This window comes from Nothobranchius furzeri, chromosome 10 (assembly GCF_043380555.1).
Source record: "Nothobranchius furzeri strain GRZ-AD chromosome 10, NfurGRZ-RIMD1, whole genome shotgun sequence".
NCBI classification, from domain to species: Eukaryota; Metazoa; Chordata; class Actinopteri; order Cyprinodontiformes; family Nothobranchiidae; genus Nothobranchius; species Nothobranchius furzeri.
In genome coordinates this window covers 60,901,638-60,923,198 of record NC_091750.1, presented here as the reverse complement: position 1 = coordinate 60,923,198, position 21,561 = coordinate 60,901,638, and the positions used below count along the sequence as shown (strand labels likewise).

Sequence of the window (21,561 nt, the reverse complement as noted above, 5' to 3'; positions counted from 1 at the left end):
TGGGGTGGACATGTAATAAATTATTTGTAAATTATAAAATTTTACAAAAATTATTCATTGAAACTTGTTTCATTCACACCTAAAGACGAATGAAAAAAATTGTTTAAAAAATCATGGTTGAAGATTTCATAATTCATTCATCAAAGGGTTAAACCAAAAGTTTGACATTTAGATTTTACATTTAAATCAGGACGAAATCATTCATGGACTCATTACAGCCTGTTACAAAGAAAAACCTTCATCCTGAAATATTCAAAGGAACAATTTAAAGCTTTAAAAGAAAACTGGGTCACCAGACTTCCTCCCCTCCAAAAAAACCAAACTTGTTCTAGACAACCTTTATTATTTATGTGTAACTCAGACTGAGCTGCACTAGTGATAATTTATTTTGACCTTCTTTGCATCTCTGAGCAACAGCATGAGAAGGCACCATAAAACCAGTGCGTGGACCATAAGCTTGTGTATTTGTGATTGGTGAAAATGCATTGACAAGATTGAAAGTGGACATTTATCCCTCAGGCCCACTTCCACTCCAAGTGTCATTCAGAGGTAAAAGCGTCAGGAGGCAGCTGAGATGCATTAATTATGAATAGGACTGCAGCCTCCTGAGCTCTCACACACCTGCTCACTCACCCACACACTCTTCTGTGGTATCCTGGCAACCGTTTCCAGGAAGTTCAGTCCACCACACCTTTCCCTGTCCTCTTGAGTTTGTGAGGGTGGAAAGATCTGGGGTGACAGCTCCAACTCTATGTAGATGTCACAAGGAATTACAAAATCACAGTGATGGTAATAAAAACAACATTGGACAGAAACTGGAGATACTTCGTGAGACTCACTAAAACCCAAATCTGATGTTTCTCAGCAGAGGCACTGAAGTAGAAATATTGGCCTACATCCTCCCACCTTTTCCCTTGTTGGCTGCACACATCAAAGCATCTTTGATGAGTTTTTGCCTGAGAAAGTCTAAGGAGCTACAGATTCGTGAGTTAATGTTGATCCAAATAAAACATTGTGACCAGAATGTTCTGAGATGTTTTAAGGTCGGTGTTCACGGTGCAGAGTCATGATTACACCCCTCAGAGTGGAACAACTTTCAAAAAGCAGACTGACATCTTGCTACTGATTTGTGCAGTTATTTTTAGTGTATCCGGTGTAAACGGGCCGGACGGCTGCAGGGTCTCTGGTGGTTTATGGGTTTATGTGTCATCTCCTGGCACATCTCACATGAGTCTCACTGTAGTTGACGTGACTTGCATTGTGATCCCTGCAGAAAAAGGATGAGAAGAGCTGCAGAATTGCAGGATGCAGCGCCCCCTAGTGGACCTCTAATGCTCATATTTGCATCAACGCTCATTCATTGTTCCCCTTGATGCTGCAATTTTATTTCTATAATTTAAAATAAAGGATTACGTTTTTTTTCCAGATTTAGTATAAAGAGTCAAAATTACATCTTACAACCCAAATAGAGAAAAATGAAACTCAATGTGTTTCAATAATTATGTTAATAGATTTTCATGAAAACAGCCTCGTCTCTAAAGCAAAAGGCAGCAAGCATGATTACATGAACATTCTTGTCTCCTAAAAAGGCTTTTTTGGTTTTTCACCTTTGCAGAAAATCAATTCTAGTGGAATGTTAACATCATTTTTGGCTTTTGTGAACATGACACAAACAACAAATCCATTTAAATCTAAATGGAGATCTAACATATCTATTCACCCTCTTGACTCCACTCCTTTCCTCCTCTGCTTTGCTTCCTTTTTAGTCACACAAGTGATGCAGCACTTCTAACTGGGTCGGCCCATCCCTTTCTCCCATCCTTCCCACCTACTGTCTCTCCAAGGCACTCCTCCTCCTCCTCCTCTGCTTCCTTCCTCCTAACACACAGCTCTGTAATTTTTTCATTACATGCAGCTCATGTGCTTATCATGTGCTGCATCCTTGTTAAAAATGTCTTCACTCATTGTGCCTGATAAATGGGCATTCTCATGCATTATGTCATATAACTCATTAGCCTGATGCTAGATGACTCCCAGCTCTGCAGACACAAAGTGGATTTCTTATTATTATTAGTTTGATTTTGAGACGATAGTGTCCATATGTGGACGGAGGGTACATGACATGCTAATGGAAGTGACCGTGTACTTCTGAGAAGCTGTTTATGATTGGCTGATAATGTCAGACCTTGTGGTGAAGAACATGCTGTCCATTCAAAGACTGTTACCATGCAGTCACCCGTAAGCTTTCATACGTGCACTGATATACAGGCAAATATTATGTCCTAACATTATTAATAACACACAATAATTAATGTTCCTCATAGGGGAACACATTGCACAAATCACTGCCGTTATCTCTTGTCAAGCATATAAAAATTTACAATGTCATTGAACTTTGGGGAAGGCAAAGTAGGAATGAAAATGAGAAGTAAAAGCAGAAATGAAAGGTTCATTTTAGACGGTGAGAATTTTTAAAAGCGATGCCTGAAAAGCAAACTGATCTTGGAGTAATTCAGTGAGCACTGCAGGCTGAAACCCATCAGAAGACAGGAAATCTGTAATTAGTTTGTAAAATACTACAAAATGATAATCAAAAAGACACTAGGCCTACTGTGTTAATTATGCTTAGATAGAGGTCAGCATGTCCGATTATTTAGTCTACGTTCAAATTTTTAGTATATTCTCTCAGAACACGTCAAAGCATTGACGAAGTGGCTGGAAGAAGCTCTGATTGTCGGTGTACAGAGTAAATAGATGACAAAAAGCGGCTGTCAGCCGCTCATTCTGAGAAACGAGCCATTAGTAAGCCACGCCCCTCTGAGTTTGACTGACAGCTCTGATCTCGAGACAGTGGGGTGGCCAGTCACGCTCTCGCCATGCAAATGAGCAGAACTCGGGCCGGGCGGGTGCCCATGTGGACCAGCACCATGCCTTGTTGTTCTGAGCGCTGATTGGCTCACTCGCGCCTGATCTGTCTTCATGCGCTGCGGGCAAGCTGCGCGGACCAAAACACGGAGCAACTTTGACGTCAGACGATACTTCCTCAATCGAATTTTATGTAAATATGCCTCCAAACGAGGTGTTTATTTGTTCGCGTGGGTTTTAGATGTTGATTACAGAACTGTAACGTTTAGAACGGACAGTTTTGACGGGTCGAAAACACGCCAAAACTGGAGGCGCAGAGGGTCAGTCTCCGGGTTTTGGTTTTGCCCGTAGTAACAGGGCGGGGCGGGAATCCGGGAGGGGCGGGTCTTAATGAGAACACGACTCGCCTTGTTGTGTGTATTCCCGTGCTCGCATCGCCATCTTGTTGCGATCCTATTTTTTACGTATGCGAGGATCTACTTTCTGTTCGCCCGGATTAAAAATTAGCCGAGACATCAGCAGAAACACGAGGGGCGAAGCGTCCGAGCATACGGCCGTGAACCGCAGATACGGAGCTTACTACCGGGACACCACCTACCCCGCTTTCTTTCCCCCCCTTTTCCCTTCCTATCCGCCCCGGGGCCGCCGGGTCCTCTGTTTTAGGCTTTACGCGAAATGAGTATTGATACACTTCTGGAGGCGGCCAGGTACCTGGAATGGCAAGCCCAGCAGCAACAACAAACCAAACGTGGTAAGTTGAGTCGCGGACTGCCGCAGCTTTACGTGCACGACCACATATAACAGTGTGTCCTGACACCTTCAGGTGCTTTCTTGTGGAGCTGGGACCCGTTGCTACCAGCGACAGGAACAAATGTTTTTCACACTTTAAGAGAAGTCGGATCGGTTTGAAATCCTGCTAGTTTAAAAAGAGTAGCTGGAAGTGATAACCAAAGTAGTTCTCAATGTACTCAACACCCACCCTAATGCGGAAACGGGCAAAGTTGTTTTCTGAACTACTTCGCGCGCCCGTGTGTGTGTGTGTGTGTGTGTGTGTGTGTGTGTGTGTGTGTGTGTGTGTGTGTGTGTGTCACAGTTTCGACACTTGTGACTCACCGTAAGCGCGCGCGTGAGTGTACTAGATGCATAGTGGAGTTCCTTATCTCTGCTTAATTTAAATATAATGCTTTAACCGAGCGTGTCTACGCATTTCATAAACATCTGTTTAATCAAAGTAGTTTTTTTTAAACTAAACAAACGTTTTAAAATAGTTTTACTCCTCGGCTTGACGTTTATTCGTCAGGAAAGGGTGCGTCTAGATCGGTTTATCCCCTAAAATTGTGTCCGTCGAGCACCGGCAGGGCGGTGGCGAGCAGAGGCTGTTCTTTACATAATACCCTGACACTGCTCAGCTATCTTATGACACACGCGCACCGGGGCGGGCCACGCGCCTGCTGCTGCGTGAATGTGAATACAGAGTTTAAACTTCCAAATGTCAGTCTGCGCCTCGCGTTTGTTGTCGAAAGCGATGCGTTTTAATTCGACGTGAGTAGGTGAGAGAGGATAAAAGCGGGGGGGCTCTTTTTGTGTGTTTTTTTTTTACCCCGCTGATGACGTGTCAGACAACCCCCATCACCCCCCCCCTCTCCTGCATACTTACCCTACCGCGTGCTAGGGTCCACCCACAGCTACCACGTGCGCGTCACCCCTCTCCCCTCCTCCCTCTACACGCTCTGTCGTCACCGCCCTTCCCATTCAGATGGCTGACAGTGGCGCGTCAGAGACAGACATGGGGGGGGGGGGGGGGGGTTTAAGTAGGACAACTCCCTGCTTTTTACCCCCCCCCCCCCCCCAGCTCGGCCTCTGTCTCCAAACGAGTTATCTGATTTACGTTTTTGTGGATTTTACTATAACATCAACCCTCTGGGCCACAAAGATTATGCAGCTTTTCTCTCTAATCTCGGATGTCAAAAATCATATTAAACCCAAACGATTTTCACTGCTCTGTTTATAGATGGCAAGAGTCAAGGTTGCATAATTTTTCTCATTTTTTATTGTATTGCAACTGAACACCTGCATAAAGAGTTATAACCCTGCAATAAATGACACATCTACAGCTGATATACAAATCACTTAATTTATAAAATGATAACAGCGTGCAGCATGGAAAGTTTGTTTTTCCTGTGTCATCATGACAACAGTATCTATCTGTGCAAGGCCTCTCAGGGGTGAACTATTGCCCTTGGTGGAAGGAAATTGCGCCATCAGGGGTTTGCGGAGTCACGCAGGATAGAAACGAAAGTGTTGCTTAATATGCAGCCGGGCACTGTGGCGCGGCAGCGCTTCTGCTTTGTTGGAAAGGATGGAGGAATCCCTGGGATCTTCTGTGCCTAATGTTGCTGTTTCCGTGGAAACCGAGGGTTTTCCACAAGTCTGCAGGCAGAGACGGTGTGCAAAGACTGCTCGTCTTTTCTGTTTTTGCTTGAAGTTATTTCATTGATCACTGCACAGCAGTGTTTTATTTATAGAGCGACACATTGCCAACGCAGATTGCCCCGAGCAGTCTTTTGGTTTTGGTCAGACGTTATGATGTCACCCAGGTTAAAGGCATGCTCAGTGCTGGAATCATCCAAACATCGAGCGGAGGGAGGGGTGCTTTGCCAGACACACTTTCTGTTTGTCACGTCCCCCTCCACACCCACAGTCTTCCCGATGACATCATTTTTCTGTGTGGACTTGTGTGTTTAGTAAAGAAACGTTAGCAGTAAAACTCAGATTACCCAGAATTGTCTTGTGTCATTTGATTTTTGGTATTGATCAATTAAAGCAACCGTTTAAACTTTTTTAGCATGGAAAATTACTTTAATAGCTACACTCATCATTTTTCACAAAGATCAGGTTTCCCAGTGTGTGAATGACCCTCATGTTTGTGTTGATGTACTCCAGATTTATTTTGTTCTATTTGTCATCTTAACTTGATCATTCCCTCATGTATGCTTCTCCCCCCCCCCCCCCCCCCTTTCAGAAGATGAACAGTGTAAAGGAAAAGAGCTGAACAGCTGGGAGGCCGAGTCGAGGTGTGTGGAAGTTGTGACTTCCTCCCAACCAATCAGAGCCAATCACATCACTTGGGGCCATGACACTCACCGTCAGCAGCCGCCTCACCCGCCTGCCCCACCACCACCTTCTCTCCCACCTCCACAAGTCCCCATCACAGTCATCCCAATGGTTCCAGTTGTCAACGCGACTCCCTCTGTCCCACCACTCCCGCTTACAACGGCGATCGCAGCGGCGGCGACGTCTCTCAATAGTCCGCCACCTCTCAAGAAAGAGAATGTTTCCTCCCCTCTGCAGCAGCAGATAGCACCCCATCACCTGATGCCATCCCAAATCAAAGTAGAATCCACTCAGCAGCTGATTGATGTAAAGCCCAGCCTATCACAAACTCAGGTTCAGATCCATTACTCAGCACACAACAGTACAAATAGCTCCCTCGCACATCACACACTGGCTCCCCATCAAGCTCTGCCCACATCCCAGCCACGGCCAAATGGAGTGACGTTGGAGGACATGAGGGGGATGGATGGAAAGAGGAGGCCAGGAGGGTCAGTCCTTCTGTCCTTGTGTCTTGTTTATTTATAAAAAACATTAAAAGTTGTTGATAATTATTGTATGTTTTCAGAGCGGGGACCAGAGAGGTGCATAATAAGCTAGAGAAGAACAGGTGAGTTATAAATCAGCACATCATTGTGTCCTAAATAGGGTTGTCAAGGTGTGAAAATTTAACCTCACGGTTATTGTGACCAAAAATATCATGGTTTTCTTTATTATCGCAGTATTTTTTTAAACGTGTTACATTTTCAGACAACTAAATAAATCCTGTATATCAGGAAAATATTGTTCTCAGTTTGTGTCTAAATTTAGCCTAAAGTTTGTTATTTTGTAATTATGTTGTTTATTTGTTTAAATTTTTCCCCTTTAGTCTTTGAAATACCAATATTTGCCCATAACTTCTTATTTTATGTCTGTTTGATGTCATCATTTTAAAAATATTAGATCAGATGATACTCAGTACTCAAGTAGCCTTCTAATCAGGTACTTTTTTACCCTTACTTGAGTAATAATCCCTATATCAGGAAAATATTGTCCTCGGTTTGTGTCCTTCCAGTGAACATTGCAGATGTGGGTAAATGTTATCAGGCAGTAATCATTGTTAAATTCATAATTATTCTCGGAGAGAGACCAACTCTTATCTGCCCCTGGGAGCCCCGTAATGCATAGCGTCATTTCAACATGGGGGTGTCCGTGACACGGTTCATATGCAGGTAGCGGCGCTGCGGCTGCTTTATATAGCGACTCGTTGCAATCTCCCTCGACCCAAATCCTTGGATCACGCATTTTAGCTAAAACGCTAATGTTAGCTTGCCTTGCGTTGACTGTAGAGTTGTGGGTGATGGTCACGCAGATGTGTCATGAGATTTGAAGCGTTGCTGCCTTTCACAGACACTTTCTGCACGTGCTGCAAACAGGTTAGCCGTCTTCTATCAGCTGTCCCTCGTCATTCTTCAAATATCCAAAAAAATGCCCGTACTTCCGACTTTGTCTTCTATGAGGGATAATAAATGTCCTGAGTGCTGCCGTCTCCTCCTTTGACCATTATTTCAGCTTTAGCTTCAAGAAAGTTTTGGCTGTAAACAATAAAGCGCGCATATGCCTCCGGCAACTTCAGCAGATGATACGGTGGTTGGTAAGGGTCACCGTGCCTACACCGCGGCCACGGTAATCCACGGAGATAATATATTTTTTTAAAAACAAGACGGTTATTATTTTTGTCAACTTTTTTACCGGGGTTTACCGCTACACCGGTTACCGTGACAACCCTAGTCCCAAAAGCATTTCCTCAACTTATTGAAAGCTGGGAATTTCACCCCAAACTAAATTAATCTCTAGCCTCCTAATGACGTTCACATTTAGCCTTTTTGTAATCCTTTTTTGGATGTTGTAGGCGAGCGCACCTCAAGGAGTGCTTTGAGACGCTAAAGAAGAACGTTCCAAATGTTGACGAGAAGAAAACCTCCAACCTCAGCGTTCTACGCAGTGCTCTGCGTTACATACAGGTACAGGATGTTACCATTACACGTCATTGTTCCTACTGTAGTACTGTAGCAGTTAAAAGGTTCCCTTCTTCTTGTTCATGGTTCTGGTTTTTAGCTGACATTTGAGAGAAGCACAGGCTTCTGTGTAACTGATACACAACATGTGATTCTGAGTCCTTGAACCATTTAGTGTTGTGATTGATTCTTCTTTTACGTACAACAACTGGAGATTAATCAGATTACAAAGCAGGAGATCAATTAATGCAACATTCTCCAGTGTTTTTTTTCTCAATATGTGCACAAACAGTGCATTCTCAACTCAGAGCAGCTCAATAGGAAGCAAAGCCAGAGCCGGTCTGCCTAGTGTAACAGATGGGACATTCTGTTCTGTTTGCAATTTTCATTTAAGGAGTTGTTTTACAAGTTCTGTTTAGAGTCTGGTTCTTTTCTTGTAGGGAACATTTAGGTGATGGACCTGTTGACTGTAAATGCAGCCTGTCTTTTTTTCTGCCGACAGAGCTGTATGTCACTTTGTTACCATGGCAACGTGTGTGTGTTTGTGTGTGTGGGGAGCCCAGTGCAAAGGAGAGAGCAAGTCTGAGAAGGTTTGGCGCGGGTTCTGGAAATTTTGACCTGTTTGTCAGTATTTTCCAGATTGCTGGAGCGACATAGCTGCTGTACTGCCTTGTTTTCCACCATAAAAATGCCACTCTACAATAGGTAACATACAGAATTGTTATATGTAGGTGCATTACATTAGGGATTATGGCAGAAAACGTGCAAACCATACATCCATTTTCATCCGCTTATCCAGAGTCGGGTCGCGGGGGCAGTAGCCTAAGGCGAGAGGCCCAGACTTCCCTCTCCCCAGCCTCTTGGGCCAGCTCCTCCGGGGGAATCCCAAGGCGTTCCCTGGCCAGGTGAGAGACATAGTCCCTCCACCGTGTCCTTGGTCTACCTTTAGGTCTCCTCCCAGTTGGATGTGCCTGGAAAACCTCACCAGGGAGGCGTCCAGGAAGCATCCTGACCAGATGCCCAAGCCACCTCAACTGCAACCTCTCAATGTGGAGGAGCAGTGGGTCTACTCCGAGCCCCTCCCAAATGACCGAGCTTCTCACCCTATCTCTAAGGGAGAGCCCAACCACTCTTCGGAGAAAACTCATTTCAGCCGCTTGTATCCGCAATCTCGTTCTTTCGGTCACTACCCAAAGCTCATGACCATAGGTGAGGGTAGGAACGTAGATTGACCGTTAAATCGAGAGCTTCGCCTTCTGACTCAGCTCTCTCTTCACTACAACAGATCGGTACAACGCCTGCATCACCGAAGATGCAGCACCAATCTGCCTATCGATCTCACGCTCCAGTTTTCCCTCACTCATGAACAAGACCCCGAGATACTTTAACTCCTCCACTTGGGGCAGGGCCTCTTCCCTGACCCGGAGAAGGCATTCTACCCTTTTCCGAATCAAGACCACACCTTGGCTGCGCCTAGAAATCCTGTCCATAAAGGTTATGAACAGAATCGGTGACAAAGGGCAGCCTTGGCGGAGTCCAACTCTCACTGGGAACGAGCCCGACTTACTGCTAGCAATGCTGACCAAGCTCTGACACCGGTCATACAGGGACCTAACAGCCCGTATCAGAGGGCCTGGTGCCCCATACTCTTGGAGTACCCCCCACAGGGCCTCCCGAGGGATGCAGTCAAACGCCTTCTCCAAATCCACAAAATATATCATCCCTAACTGCCAGTGTCCACCAGCGGGTTCGGGGGTTGCCAGCACGACAGGCACCGACGATCATGTGACCACAGCCCCGGTCGGCCACCTCAACAATGAAGGCACGGAACAGGGTCCATTCAGACTCAATGTCCCCCGCCTCCTCGGAACATTTTGGAAGTTCTGTCGGAGGTGGCAAGCTCCTTCTGACAGGAGACTCTGCCAGACGTTCCCAGCAGACCCTCACGATATGTTTGGGCCTGCCTGGTCTGACCGGCATCCTCCCCCACCATCTGAGCCAACTCACCACCAGGTAGTGGTCAGTTGACAGCTCCGCCCCTCTCTTCACCCGAGCGTCCAAGACATGCGGCTGCAGGCCAGATGAAACGACAACAAAGTCGATCATCGAGCTGCGGCCTAAGGTATCCTGGTGCCAAGAGCACATATGAACACCTTTATGTCTGAACATGGTGTTCATTATGGACAATCCATAACTGGCACAGACGTCCAATAACAAAACACCACTCGAATTCTGATCAGGGGGGCCGTTCCTCCCAACCACACCTCTCCAGGTCTCACTGTCGTTGCCCACGTGAGAGTTAAAGTCCCCCAGCAGAACGAGGAAGTCACCGGAAGGAGCGCTTTCCAGCACCCCCTCCCAAGGTCTCCAAAAAGGGTGGGTAGTCTGAACTGTAGTTTGGTGCATAAACACAGACCACAGTCAGAACCCGTCACGTAGGTGGAGAGAGGCTACCCTCTCATTCACTGGGGTAAACCCCAACATACAGGCACCAAGATGGGGGGCAACTAGTATGCCCACCCCTGCTCGGCGCCTCTCAGTGGGAGCAACTCCAGAGTGGTAGAAAGTCCAACCCCTCTCAAGGAAATTGGTTCCAGAGCCATGCGTTGAGGTGAGTACGACTACATCTAGTCAGCATGGATGTAATTTTTTTTGGGGGGGGGGCATGTCCCCTCCCACTTTTTCCAAAGTCAAGTTTTGACCCCTGCATATTTTACCATCCAAAAACAATATTACGCTATATTAAATTGACACTGGTTGAGCTCTAGGACCAAGCGGAAAACAACCGTTTGTGTTGAAGCCTGTTTCCCATTAGATACCCCCCCCCCCGCCCCCACACACACACACACACACACACACACACTTCTAAAGTGAAAATTACGTCCATGCTAGTCGGAACCTCTCAACCTCACACACCAACTCAGGCTCCTTACCCACCAGAGAGGTGACATTCCATGTGCCAAGAGCCAGCTTCTGTAGTCGAGGATCAGACCGCCAAGGTCCCCGCCCTCGACCACCACCCGTCACACACTGCACCCGACCCCTTTGGCCCCTCCCACGAGTGGTGAGCCCATGGTAAGGGGGACCCACGTTTCCTCTTCGGGCTGTGCCCGGCCGGGCTCCATGGGTGAAAGCCAGGCCACCAGGCGCTCGCCAACGTGCCCCACCTCCAGGCCTGGCTCCAAAGGGGGGCCCCGGTGACCCACATGGGCGAGGGAATACGGTTTCCATTTATATAATTCATCATAAGAGGTCTTCGGGCTGCTCTTTGTCTGATCCCTCACCTAGGACCTGTTTGCCATGGGTGACCTTACCAGAGGCAGAAAGCCTCAGATAACTTAGCTCCTAGGATCATTGAGACACTCAAACCCCTCCACCACGGTAAGGTGGCAGCCCAGGGAGAGGTGCAAGCAATTTGTCAAATGTAAAACTGAACTCTCCGATACAAGCATTATGCATTCTTGTATTCTAGAGTTTCGACTTAGAGGGGATGCTGGACAAAAGGGGGGTTTTGACCTTTGAATTGTGTATTTTCAAAAAGTAGCTTGCTTGAACAGCAAGACAAACATCTCATATTGCACCTTTAATTCATAACAACTTGAGGTTGAGCCAACCTTTTGCTTACTAATGAATAAAGCTCCAGAAGTCAGCATGCTTGCATGAATGTCTTTGAGAGGAACAAATTGGTGGCTAGTTTTATTTGCAGAAATAAGTAAATGAAGCTAGCTATTGTTCTATAGATGTCTGCAAAGTTTGCAGACGCAAATTTTTGGTGTATAAAAGCAGACGATAGGAGGATTTCTGCTCTTATGCACAAGTGAAAAGTAGCCCGGAGCTGCAGTTATTGCTGCTGTGCTTTTTTGTGCAGTGGATGTTTTGATGTTTTGAGTTCAACGTGGTACACCATGGACAGTCAGTTGAAAGACTAAATTAGGTCACGAGATGGAGGAGTAAGATTGCGGGGAGCAGCGGTCCCCTGGGAGCCGGGCAAGAAAAAAGGATTTAGGGGGCAAACATGACTTCACGCAATGATTAATAAAAGTTAATAAAAACATAATATAATGAAAAATGTGAATTGTTCAGTTTTTGTCATTAAAATCACGTATTTCTGCTATTTTTTTTATCTTATTTTAGATTTTACAGAGAACAGAAAGCACTGCACTGTTAACCACATCGGTATCTGCATTCAACTCTCGGATTGCAGCATATCCAGGTTTCTCTAAAGAAACGAGGTTTAGCTGCTCATCATCTGAATCATTTTGAACAGTTTGCAGGTTAAAACACAAATCTAGGTTTTATTTTCCTCTTCCTTTAGACATCTCTCGCTGTGTAAACCTTCAAATCCGGGTCTCTCTCCCTCCCACTGAGCCATGTGAGATCTGAGCACATGGCTAGAGAAAGCCCGCTGACGTCACCTTAGCAACCACCCTCTGATGTCCTCAGCACTCTGGTACCGCAGGGAAAAGTAGGGAGACGGCGACAGGTGCTGTTTACAGTAGCGATGCAGCCGCGTTTTCATGGTGATAAACGCCGTGTGATAGGTGCAGTCCTGCAGTCAGCTTTTCCTTCTCTTCATCTCAGTGCTTCCTTTTATATCCCCGTGCTGTCTCTCTACCCTTTGGAGCACTTGGTATCCATGGCAACAGGCAGCAGGTGACCAGGGTGCTGTAGTTAGCTGTAGATGAAAGGTTAAGCCAACTAAATTCTGGTTAGTTTTTGTTTTTCGACAAATGATGGAGTTCTGTTGGGAGTTGCTGGAAATCCAATGGCTTCCAGTAACTCTTACTGGAAAAACACATTTTTTTAAATCTGCCACATCTTCACATCACATAAAAGCTCATATGGGATAAAAGCAAAGATAGGAGTTAGAACAAACCCATCAGTCTAGACTCCCACCCTTAATTTAATCAGACGGATGTCTTCAAGGATGCAGAATAAAAGAGCCATAGATGAAGCGGGAAGGGAGGGTAAAACGGGGGATGGGTCTTGAGAGGGTGATGAATGGGGCAGTAGAGGAGGAGAGAGTGTGGGATGAAATAGTTGAGGAGGAAAAGGGGGTCTGGGAATAAGCCAAAGCTCCACATGACTGGCACACATCCAGTCACATTATTCCTGATATATGCCCCAATGTTTTTACCCAGTTACACGGCTCCTTGTGTTTATTTATTTGTACAAACCACTGCTCCATCAGCCAGATTCCCACATATAAGGTTGCCAAGGAGACAGCTATGGGTGGCAGCTGTTTCCTTGGTGATTTACGGCAGGACTAATGGCGTTTACATAGGAAGGCTTTGGATTGGTGTTCATGGATGCACACAAGCTGTTCAGAAGCAGTCGTAGCTCCTCTCAGGGTAATGAAGAACGTCACACCATCAGAGACGCGATTCCTCATCTCATGTAGATGAAGTAAGCACTGTGATGAGTAGGTGTTTGCCCCCCTTAGAGGGTTATTCTGTTTTTGAATAAATTCAGTGTCTGACAACATAAAGTCGAGCCCCGTCACAAAGAAATTCAAGAGTGAGCTGCGGGCCTCACTTGGTCATGATTCAACAACGAGAAGTAGAACTCGGCCGCTCTGTTTGCTGAGTTCAGGTGTCTAGGGGACAAACCGATGTCTCCTTCTATACGAGTCTGTGTGTTTAACATAAATGGGCCGTAACACTGCATCTCAGAAAAATAGATCCTACCAACAGTCGGGCATGGTGGTGGGAGCATGATGGTCTGGGGCTGCTTCACAACTTTGATGATTTGGAATAAGGGTTTGAGAGGATTACATTATTAGTCCTCCAGTCGTTTCAGTAATGTGAAGCCACCTTTTAACTTCAGGGATACGACTGCTCTTGTGTCTGAAGATAATAACCTCTGAGTGAGTTAGAACAGGTCTCGATGGGAGGAACTTGCAAAAGAGCAAAGTGAACTTGAGCTTTTTTACATGCCGGTGTTGGTACAAGATCTGCTCGGGGTCCGTCGACTGCCGATGACATCAAAGTAGTTGATTGACTGAACATGAACCTTACGGAATTACGTAGTCACGTTACGTTGTTATCACGTTACGTTGGTCCAGGCAAATCTTTCCGTTGGAAAGAGGAACAACTTTTACAAAGAAATCCATCATTACTTCTTTGAAAATACACTTTTAGCATAGAGCTGCATGTATATTAGGGCTGAACGATTAACTGCATGTGCAATTAAATTGCGATGTGACAAAAGGAGATTTTCTAATCGCAAAGGCTGCAATTTGGCAGCGAGTGGTTAGCGCAATGCTAATATACGTGGAAAAACCCATAGGAATGCTAATGCTAATATCACCGATTACATTATTACAAATTATGAATTAGAAACGTGCCAAATGATTACATTTGGAGTCTAATAGAAAGTAAAACTACCATCAATCAAATAAGTACAGACAGGTATTTTAGTAAAGCCAGAAAACTTTTAACTCCAGAGTTTTGGCTAGCAGCTATGAGCGTAACTGAACTACGCATGGACAAGACGTCAAAAACTCAACACAAATACTTCCATAAACGGGACACACTTCTTTCCTGCAAATACAATTTCACAGGTGTTGCTAATACCTATGATCCTTCAAGGGATGTGCTCAAAGAGGAGTTCAACATTATGAATAAAATATAGTGTTTTATTTTACAAATACCATTATAAACACAAACTTACGTCTTAAGAAACATTATTTTAATAACAAAACTGCTAAATTCTTTCCAACAGTATAGATGTGTAGTGTATTTTGTCCGAGTGGGTTTGCCGTACTTTGACGTCATCGGCAGTCGAAGGACCCCGAGCCAATCTTGTACCAACACCGGCTGCAGAAAATAAACCACTCTGTTTGGTGGAGTGAGCATTCTGCATGCTTGTTTTATCAGACTTTATTTCTCACCAGCTCTCCTCCTGCCTCCATCCATCTCTCTGTCCTCTGTTGTAATCTTCGTTAATGTTCTTAGCTCGTGGCTCTGTTTGGCTTTATACGTCAGCTGACACACGGAAACTGGGTCACACAGATGGAGTATTGGGGCCAGGAAGGCTCTTTCCCCCAGAAAAGTAGATGCAACTAAAGAGAATAAAACGTATTCCCACATTTCCGTAACTTTAGTTTGATTGCACACAGTAGTTTTTGTTTCGTCTCATCAGCTACGTTTTATTTGTTTCAGCAGGTTCCATCACACTGCATCACAGTTTGACTTCTTTCTGACCCCCAGAAAAGCAAAGTAGTTATCCAGAAAATGGGAGCCACTGTTTATCCTGTAGACGATGATGAAAGCAGAGTTTGCATGGATGCTGTCGTTAGCTCTTAGCCTGAATTGTTGTTTCCATGCAAACATTTGTTTGGTAAAGTCAGTTACATTTTAATGTATTGTTAACGAAATTTTTCTTATTGGATCTTATTTTTTTTAGACTCTAAAGCGAAAGGAGAAGGAGTACGAGCATGAGATGGAGCGCTTGGCCAGAGAGAAGATCTCTACGCAGCAGCGTCTGGCCGAGCTGAAGAACGAGCTGAGCCAGTGTATGGATGTGATGGAGATCGACCGAGTCCTCCGACAGACCATCCAGCCAGAGGACGACCAGGCCTCTACATCCACCGCTTCAGGTACAGGGACAAAATGTCTCCATGTGCTTGACGTCTTCCTATTCCGTATCATTATGACAAACATTCTCCTCTCTGATCTACAGAGGGAGAAGACAACTATGAGCAGGAGATGGATGAGGATGCGCCCGCTCCTCCTGTTCCAACGCCCCTCCCCAAACCACCACCCCCCATCCTACAAGCTCAGCAACTCCTTACTCCACACTTATCAATCCAGCATGCTGCTCTGCCTCTTTCTGGAGTCCTCACCACATCCTCTCCCTCTGGTCCTCTACTTCCCCAAGCCATCGCTCCTGCTCCTCCACCAGGTCCACCTCCTCCACCCACTGTCATCGCTCACGCCGCCGTCTCCCACCCCTCTGTAATCCAAGCCGTCAATCACGCACTTTCAGGCAACCAGAAACACCTAACACACATTGCCCCCTCACCTGGCCCTCCCTCCTCCACCCCTCAGCCAATCACGGCAGCCACAGCTGCCCCCGCTGCCGCCACCCACCCACAAATCTCAGCCCAGCCCATCGGACACATCACCGTCCACCCTGTGGCTCACCTTGGAGCTCCTTTGACCTCCCACCTTCCGACTCTTTACTCCCAAGGAGTACCCGTATCCCAGCCCACCATGGTGGGCCACATCACCCACACCTTCACCCACCACCCCCTGTCCCACGTCCAGGCCAACCCCCAAGCTAACACTAATGGAGCCCAGGTGAACAGCTCGGCAGTGGTGAACCAGGGGACGGCGTCGCTAGGGAAACCCACAGCAGTGCTGGCTCCGCACCCCCAGCTGGTCGGACAAGCTGCTGTCCTTAACCCTGTCACCATGGTTACAGTCCCCACTTTCCCTGTCAGCACACTCAAACTGGCTTAAAAAAAGATGTTATTGTCAAAGAGATGCGGAACTTTTAGGGACAGGCCATTGTTTGTGAAACGAGACTGTGATCTGTTGGGTTTGCTGCAAAGACAGGAACTCCGCTTGACCTTTTCCTCCTTCCTTCCTTCTCTCTTTCCTCTGCAACCAGAAGCACTAACAGAATAAGCTCAGCTCACACCCGGGCATCGAGGATTTATGTCGCTTATTCATTCAGTCATTTAGTAAAAGTACACAAGGTCTGTACTGTGTGACGGTTGCCACAGCGATACAGTAGGGACCTGTTTACACAGATAATGTCCACACGGTAAAGTAGGACGCCTCATCACTCGTGTTTTTGAGAAGCAGGAGTTTCAGTGGTTTCGCTGATCTGAGGGACTTTTTCATGTGGCTTTGATCACGTGGGGACTAGACATGTTTACTAAATCTAAAGACCCCCCCCCCCCCCATGTGCTCTGGCTTCAATAAAATTACATAAAGTTGATGACTTCACCATCCTGGAAAGGGTTTCAGGAAAATTCTTCCTCCAAAGTGAAATCTAAGTAATTATCTGTGCAACAGAAGCTATCAGAGTTATGAAGTCAGTTTTTATGCAGAAAATAGATTTATGTTTACTGTGCAGGAAAATCTTTATCTGTCACGCTAAACACATTAAAGGCCATTAAAAGCCTGAGAAGATCATTTCACTGTGATTAATTGGAAGTGACCTGAACGTATACAGATGTGGAGAACAGTTTTGGTGTCCCTCCATTAAAGAAAGAAACGCCCACTGACAGAATAAAAGAAACATTTACTGAAAAACCCAAACAGAATGGATCAGAATGCTTCAGACCTGAGACGTTTGCTCGTGAGGACTGGACCAAAATACCCAGGGGCGTCTCTGAGAGACGCAGACATCTCTTGATTGTGTTTATTACCTTAAAAGGTTGTGCAACAAAATCCATCATGTATGTCCACATCAGAATTAACCACACTTTAAAAGAAATGTCTGAATTTCTTTCAGTAATTTCAGTGACATTTGTGGGGTTTTCTTTCTTTAACAACCAGGAACCAATGTGTTTTTTTTCCCCATGTCTTCAGGTGAAGTTTTTCCAAAGCTCATCAGTGGTTGCATGGCAGCCATGTTGGGCTAAACTTTACAGAAAAAGATGTCATCTCATCCTAAAACCTGCTCTCTGCAACTTTCCCTTTTGCTTGAAGGGAAGAGTTGGTTTCCATCCGCTATCTAATGCAACAGCGCCCCCTGCTGCCTCACGTCACACCTTATAATGTTCCTGACTCACACTTGTCACAACACACACACACACACACACACACAAACCTTAGAATAAGATTAAAGATTGTGTTTAAGGACATGTTTGTAAGCCAAATTGGACGAGTTTAGTCCACTCTTGTTAAGGTTTCGGAAAGTTTGGATGCAGCGAAAAAAAGAATAGAAGTCTGTCTGCATTTGTTGCACTTTACTAAAGAATCATTTGCAATTTTTATCTAAAATGAAAAGAAAGTTCATATGAAGATGAATTTCAGGAAATCATTTATTTCAGTTTAAATTGAGAATGTGTTGTGACGCCTTCATTCACGTGTGTGAGCGAGTGTGTGCTTGTTGTGTAAGTTTGTGTGATACACTCAGCTTTTTTGTCAGCCTATTATACGTTTGTCTCTCTCTCTCTCTCTCTCTCTCTCACACACACACACACACACCAGTGTTTCCTCTGCTGTTTCTATATGTTCTGTCTGTTTATATGTTTTATATATTCTGTATTATACTTAATCCTATACCTGTAGCATGGCTGTCTTTGGTTGTACAGTTTGACCTGTGCATGATTGTGTGTGTGTGTGTGTGTGTGTGTGTGTGTGTGTGTGTGTGTGTGTGTGTGTGGCTACTTGCAGCTTATTTTTTTACACAAAGGTGATATATGAGCCTGTTTGGATGCTATCGTGTGTGCCTGTACCCAGTTTCCCCGATCACTGTGACAACTCTGGCAAAACACGTAAACTCTGGGTGAATGAAAAAAACATTTTTTTCTTTCTTTTTTATTTTGTGTGTGTGTGTGTGTGTGTGTGAGACATTGAGTGAAAATAATAATAAAAAAGGCTGTTGCTCTCTTCCTGATAACATAACGATGTCTAATACTGAGTTTTGTAATATTTGTACGTGTGAAAGTTTTTTTGTAAATTGTGGTCGTACGCATGATCCAGCATATGAGTATATGCATCTTTAATGCTTGTTTTTTTTTTTTTTTTTTTTTTTGGTTTTGCATGTAGTTTGCAGTTTAGTTTCATTTTTTAAAGTTATTTCTGTTAATTTGGGGACCATGTACAATAGTGTATAACGTGGGCAGATTCTTGGACCTCATGCTACATTGATATTATATATGAATATAAAAACATGTTTTCCCTATGGAGAAAGTTTTAAGTTATATATCGCCTGTACACTTTGGGCTGCCTTTTAGATCTAACTGTCCACTGTTTTAGAAACAATAATATTAATAATGGATAAAACATATTAATGATGAAGAATTATGCCGATGGAGTAATACAAATTCTTAATAAATCTTATAACATTTACAACACATCTTTCTCTTGTGGTCCTTTAGAGTAAAATAATTATTCATAGAGTTGATCTTACTGTAATTTTTTTACATTTTTTAAGTGATAATGTGTACTTTCCCTGGTGATAGGGGGCAGTACATACCTACAGGTGCTGGCCAGTAAATTAGAATATCATCAAAAGGTTGAAAATATTTCAGTAATTCCATTCAAAACGTGAAACTTGTACATTATATTCATGCAATGCACACAGACCAATGTATTTCCAATGTTCATTACATTTAAATTTGATATTCATAAGTGACAACTAATGAAAACTCCAAATTTGGTATCTCAAAAAATTAGAATATTCTGAAAAGGCTGAATATAGAAGACACCTGCTGCCACTCTAATCAGCTGATTTACTCAAAACACCTGCAAAGGCCTTTAAAAGGTCCCTCAGTCTTGTTTTGAAGGCACCACAATCATGGGGAAGACTTCTGACTTAACAGCTGTCCAAAAGACAATCATTGACACCTTGCACAAGGAGGGCAAGACACAAAAGGTGATTGCTAAAGAAGCTGGCTGTTCGCAGAGCTCTGTGTCCAAGCACATTAACAGACAGGCGAAGGGACGGAAAAAATATGGTAGAAAAAAGTGTACAAGCTCTAGGGATAACCGCACCCTGCAGAGAATTGTGACGACAAACCCATTCAAAAATGTGGGGGAGATCCACAAAGAGTGGACTGCAGCTGGAGTCAGCGCTTCAAGAACCACCACGAGGAGACTCATGAAAGACATGGGATTCAGGTGTCGCATTCCGTGTGTCAAGCCACTCTTGAACATGAAACAGCGCAAGAAGCGTCTCGCCTGGGCCAAGGACAAAAAGGACTGGACTGATGCTGAGTGGTCCAAAGTTATGTTTTCTGATGAAAGCAAGTTCTGCATTTCCTTTGGAAATCAAGGACCCAGAGTCTGGAGGAAGAGCGGAGAAGCACAGAATCCACGTTGCATGAGGTCCAGTGTAAAGTTTCCACCGTCAGTGATGGTGTGGGGTGCCATGTCATCTGCCGGTGTTGGCCCACTCTGTTTCCTGAGGTCCAGGGTCAATGCAGCCGTCTACCAGGAAGTTTTAGAGCACTTCATGCTTCCTGCTGCTGACCAACTTTATGGGGATGCAGACTTCACCTTTCAACAGGACTTGGCACCTGCACACAGTGCCAAAACCACCAGCACCTGGTTCAAGGACCATGGTATCCCTGTCCTTGATTGGCCAGCAAACTCGCCTGACCTTAACCCCATAGAAAATCTATGGGGTATTGTGAAGCGGAGGATGCAATACGCTAGACCCAACAATGCAGAGGAGCTGAAGACGACTATCAGAGCAACCTGGGCTCTCATAACACCTGAGCAGTGCCACAGACTGATCGAGTCCATGCCACGCCGCATTACTGCAGTTATTGAGGCAAAAGGAGCCCCGACTAAGTATTGAGTGCTATACATGCACATTCTTTTCATGTTCATTCTTTTCAGTTGGCCAACATTAGAGAAACAAACATTTTTTCATTGGCCTTTAGAATATTCTAATTTTCTGAGATACCAGATTTGATGTTTTCATTGGTTGTCACCTATAAATATCAAAATTAAACGTAATAAACATCGGAAATACATTGGTCTGTGTGCATTGCATGAATATAATGTACAAGTTTCACGTTTTGAATGGAATTACTGAAATATTTTCAACCTTTTGATGATATTCTAATTTACTGGCCAGCACCTGTAAATCATTGCAAGCAAGCGGTATTTTTCTGTTGAGACCTCACCAAAGGATGGCCATTAGCATCACAAATACCTGGGAGGCCAACCACCAGCAAAACAAGTGCATCAGACTCCCTTTCATCGCTGGCAATGAACAAAGACGTAAATGTGTAAAACAATGTTTATGAATGGTGAAAGTTTTGTAAACGTTAGTTACAAATCAGTAAATGCATTTTGTCCTCACGGGCTCCCGTAGAAGGAAACATTGCGTCGCCCAGAGACTTGGGGTGTTTCTCAATTGCATGGCACCTGACCTTGCAAGATGATGTCTTGGTTTCAATATATATATATATATATATATATATATATATATATATATATATATATATATATATATACTGAATCTATATGAAGTTGAAGAATTAATTTTATAATTAGGACTGGTTTTGTTGTTAGTTCACTCCAGTGTTGGAAGCAGAGATAAAATTAAAACAAAGTCACTTGGTCTTGGACATAATATGGTCTTGGTCACATTCCATGATTTAGCTCTGATTATGTAAATAAAGGTGAATGTTTCTGGCATATTGAGAGCAAAACGCATAGAGTCTATGACATCATTATTTTGTAATTTGAGCTTCTGGATGCTGACAAGCTCACCTTTTCCCCCCAGATGATTGATTCTTTTTGGCTTCATTAGATTACAAGCCTCTGCAACAGCTCTTCAACTGCGATTTCTCCTGTTACTTCTAGGTGATGTAAATCACTTTTTGTGTTTATTTTCAATTTTCTTTACACTGATTAAGGCTTTTTTGTTAGTTTTATTTTGCTTTGGTTTA

The 21,561-nt window shown here is 44.4% G+C and overlaps 1 protein-coding gene across 2 annotated transcripts; it reads left to right on the top strand.

The window, feature by feature from the left end:
- Positions 1 to 3,073: 3,073 nt before the first annotated feature.
- mntb (MAX network transcriptional repressor b) lies at positions 3,074 to 19,011 on the top strand. 2 transcript variants are annotated; one of them, XM_070555849.1, is made up of 6 exons: positions 3,074 to 3,616; positions 5,891 to 6,467; positions 6,545 to 6,586; positions 7,868 to 7,979; positions 15,381 to 15,573; positions 15,657 to 19,011. In XM_070555849.1, the coding sequence occupies exons 1-6, from the start codon at positions 3,541 to 3,543 to the stop codon at positions 16,436 to 16,438; spliced, it is 1,782 nt and encodes a 593-aa protein (XP_070411950.1). In that variant the 5' UTR covers positions 3,074 to 3,540; the 3' UTR covers positions 16,439 to 19,011. The 2 variants fall into 2 exon arrangements, with proteins under 2 accessions (XP_070411950.1, XP_015817033.3); XM_015961547.3 differs by having other exon boundaries at positions 5,888 to 6,467.
- Positions 19,012 to 21,561: the final 2,550 nt, after the last annotated feature.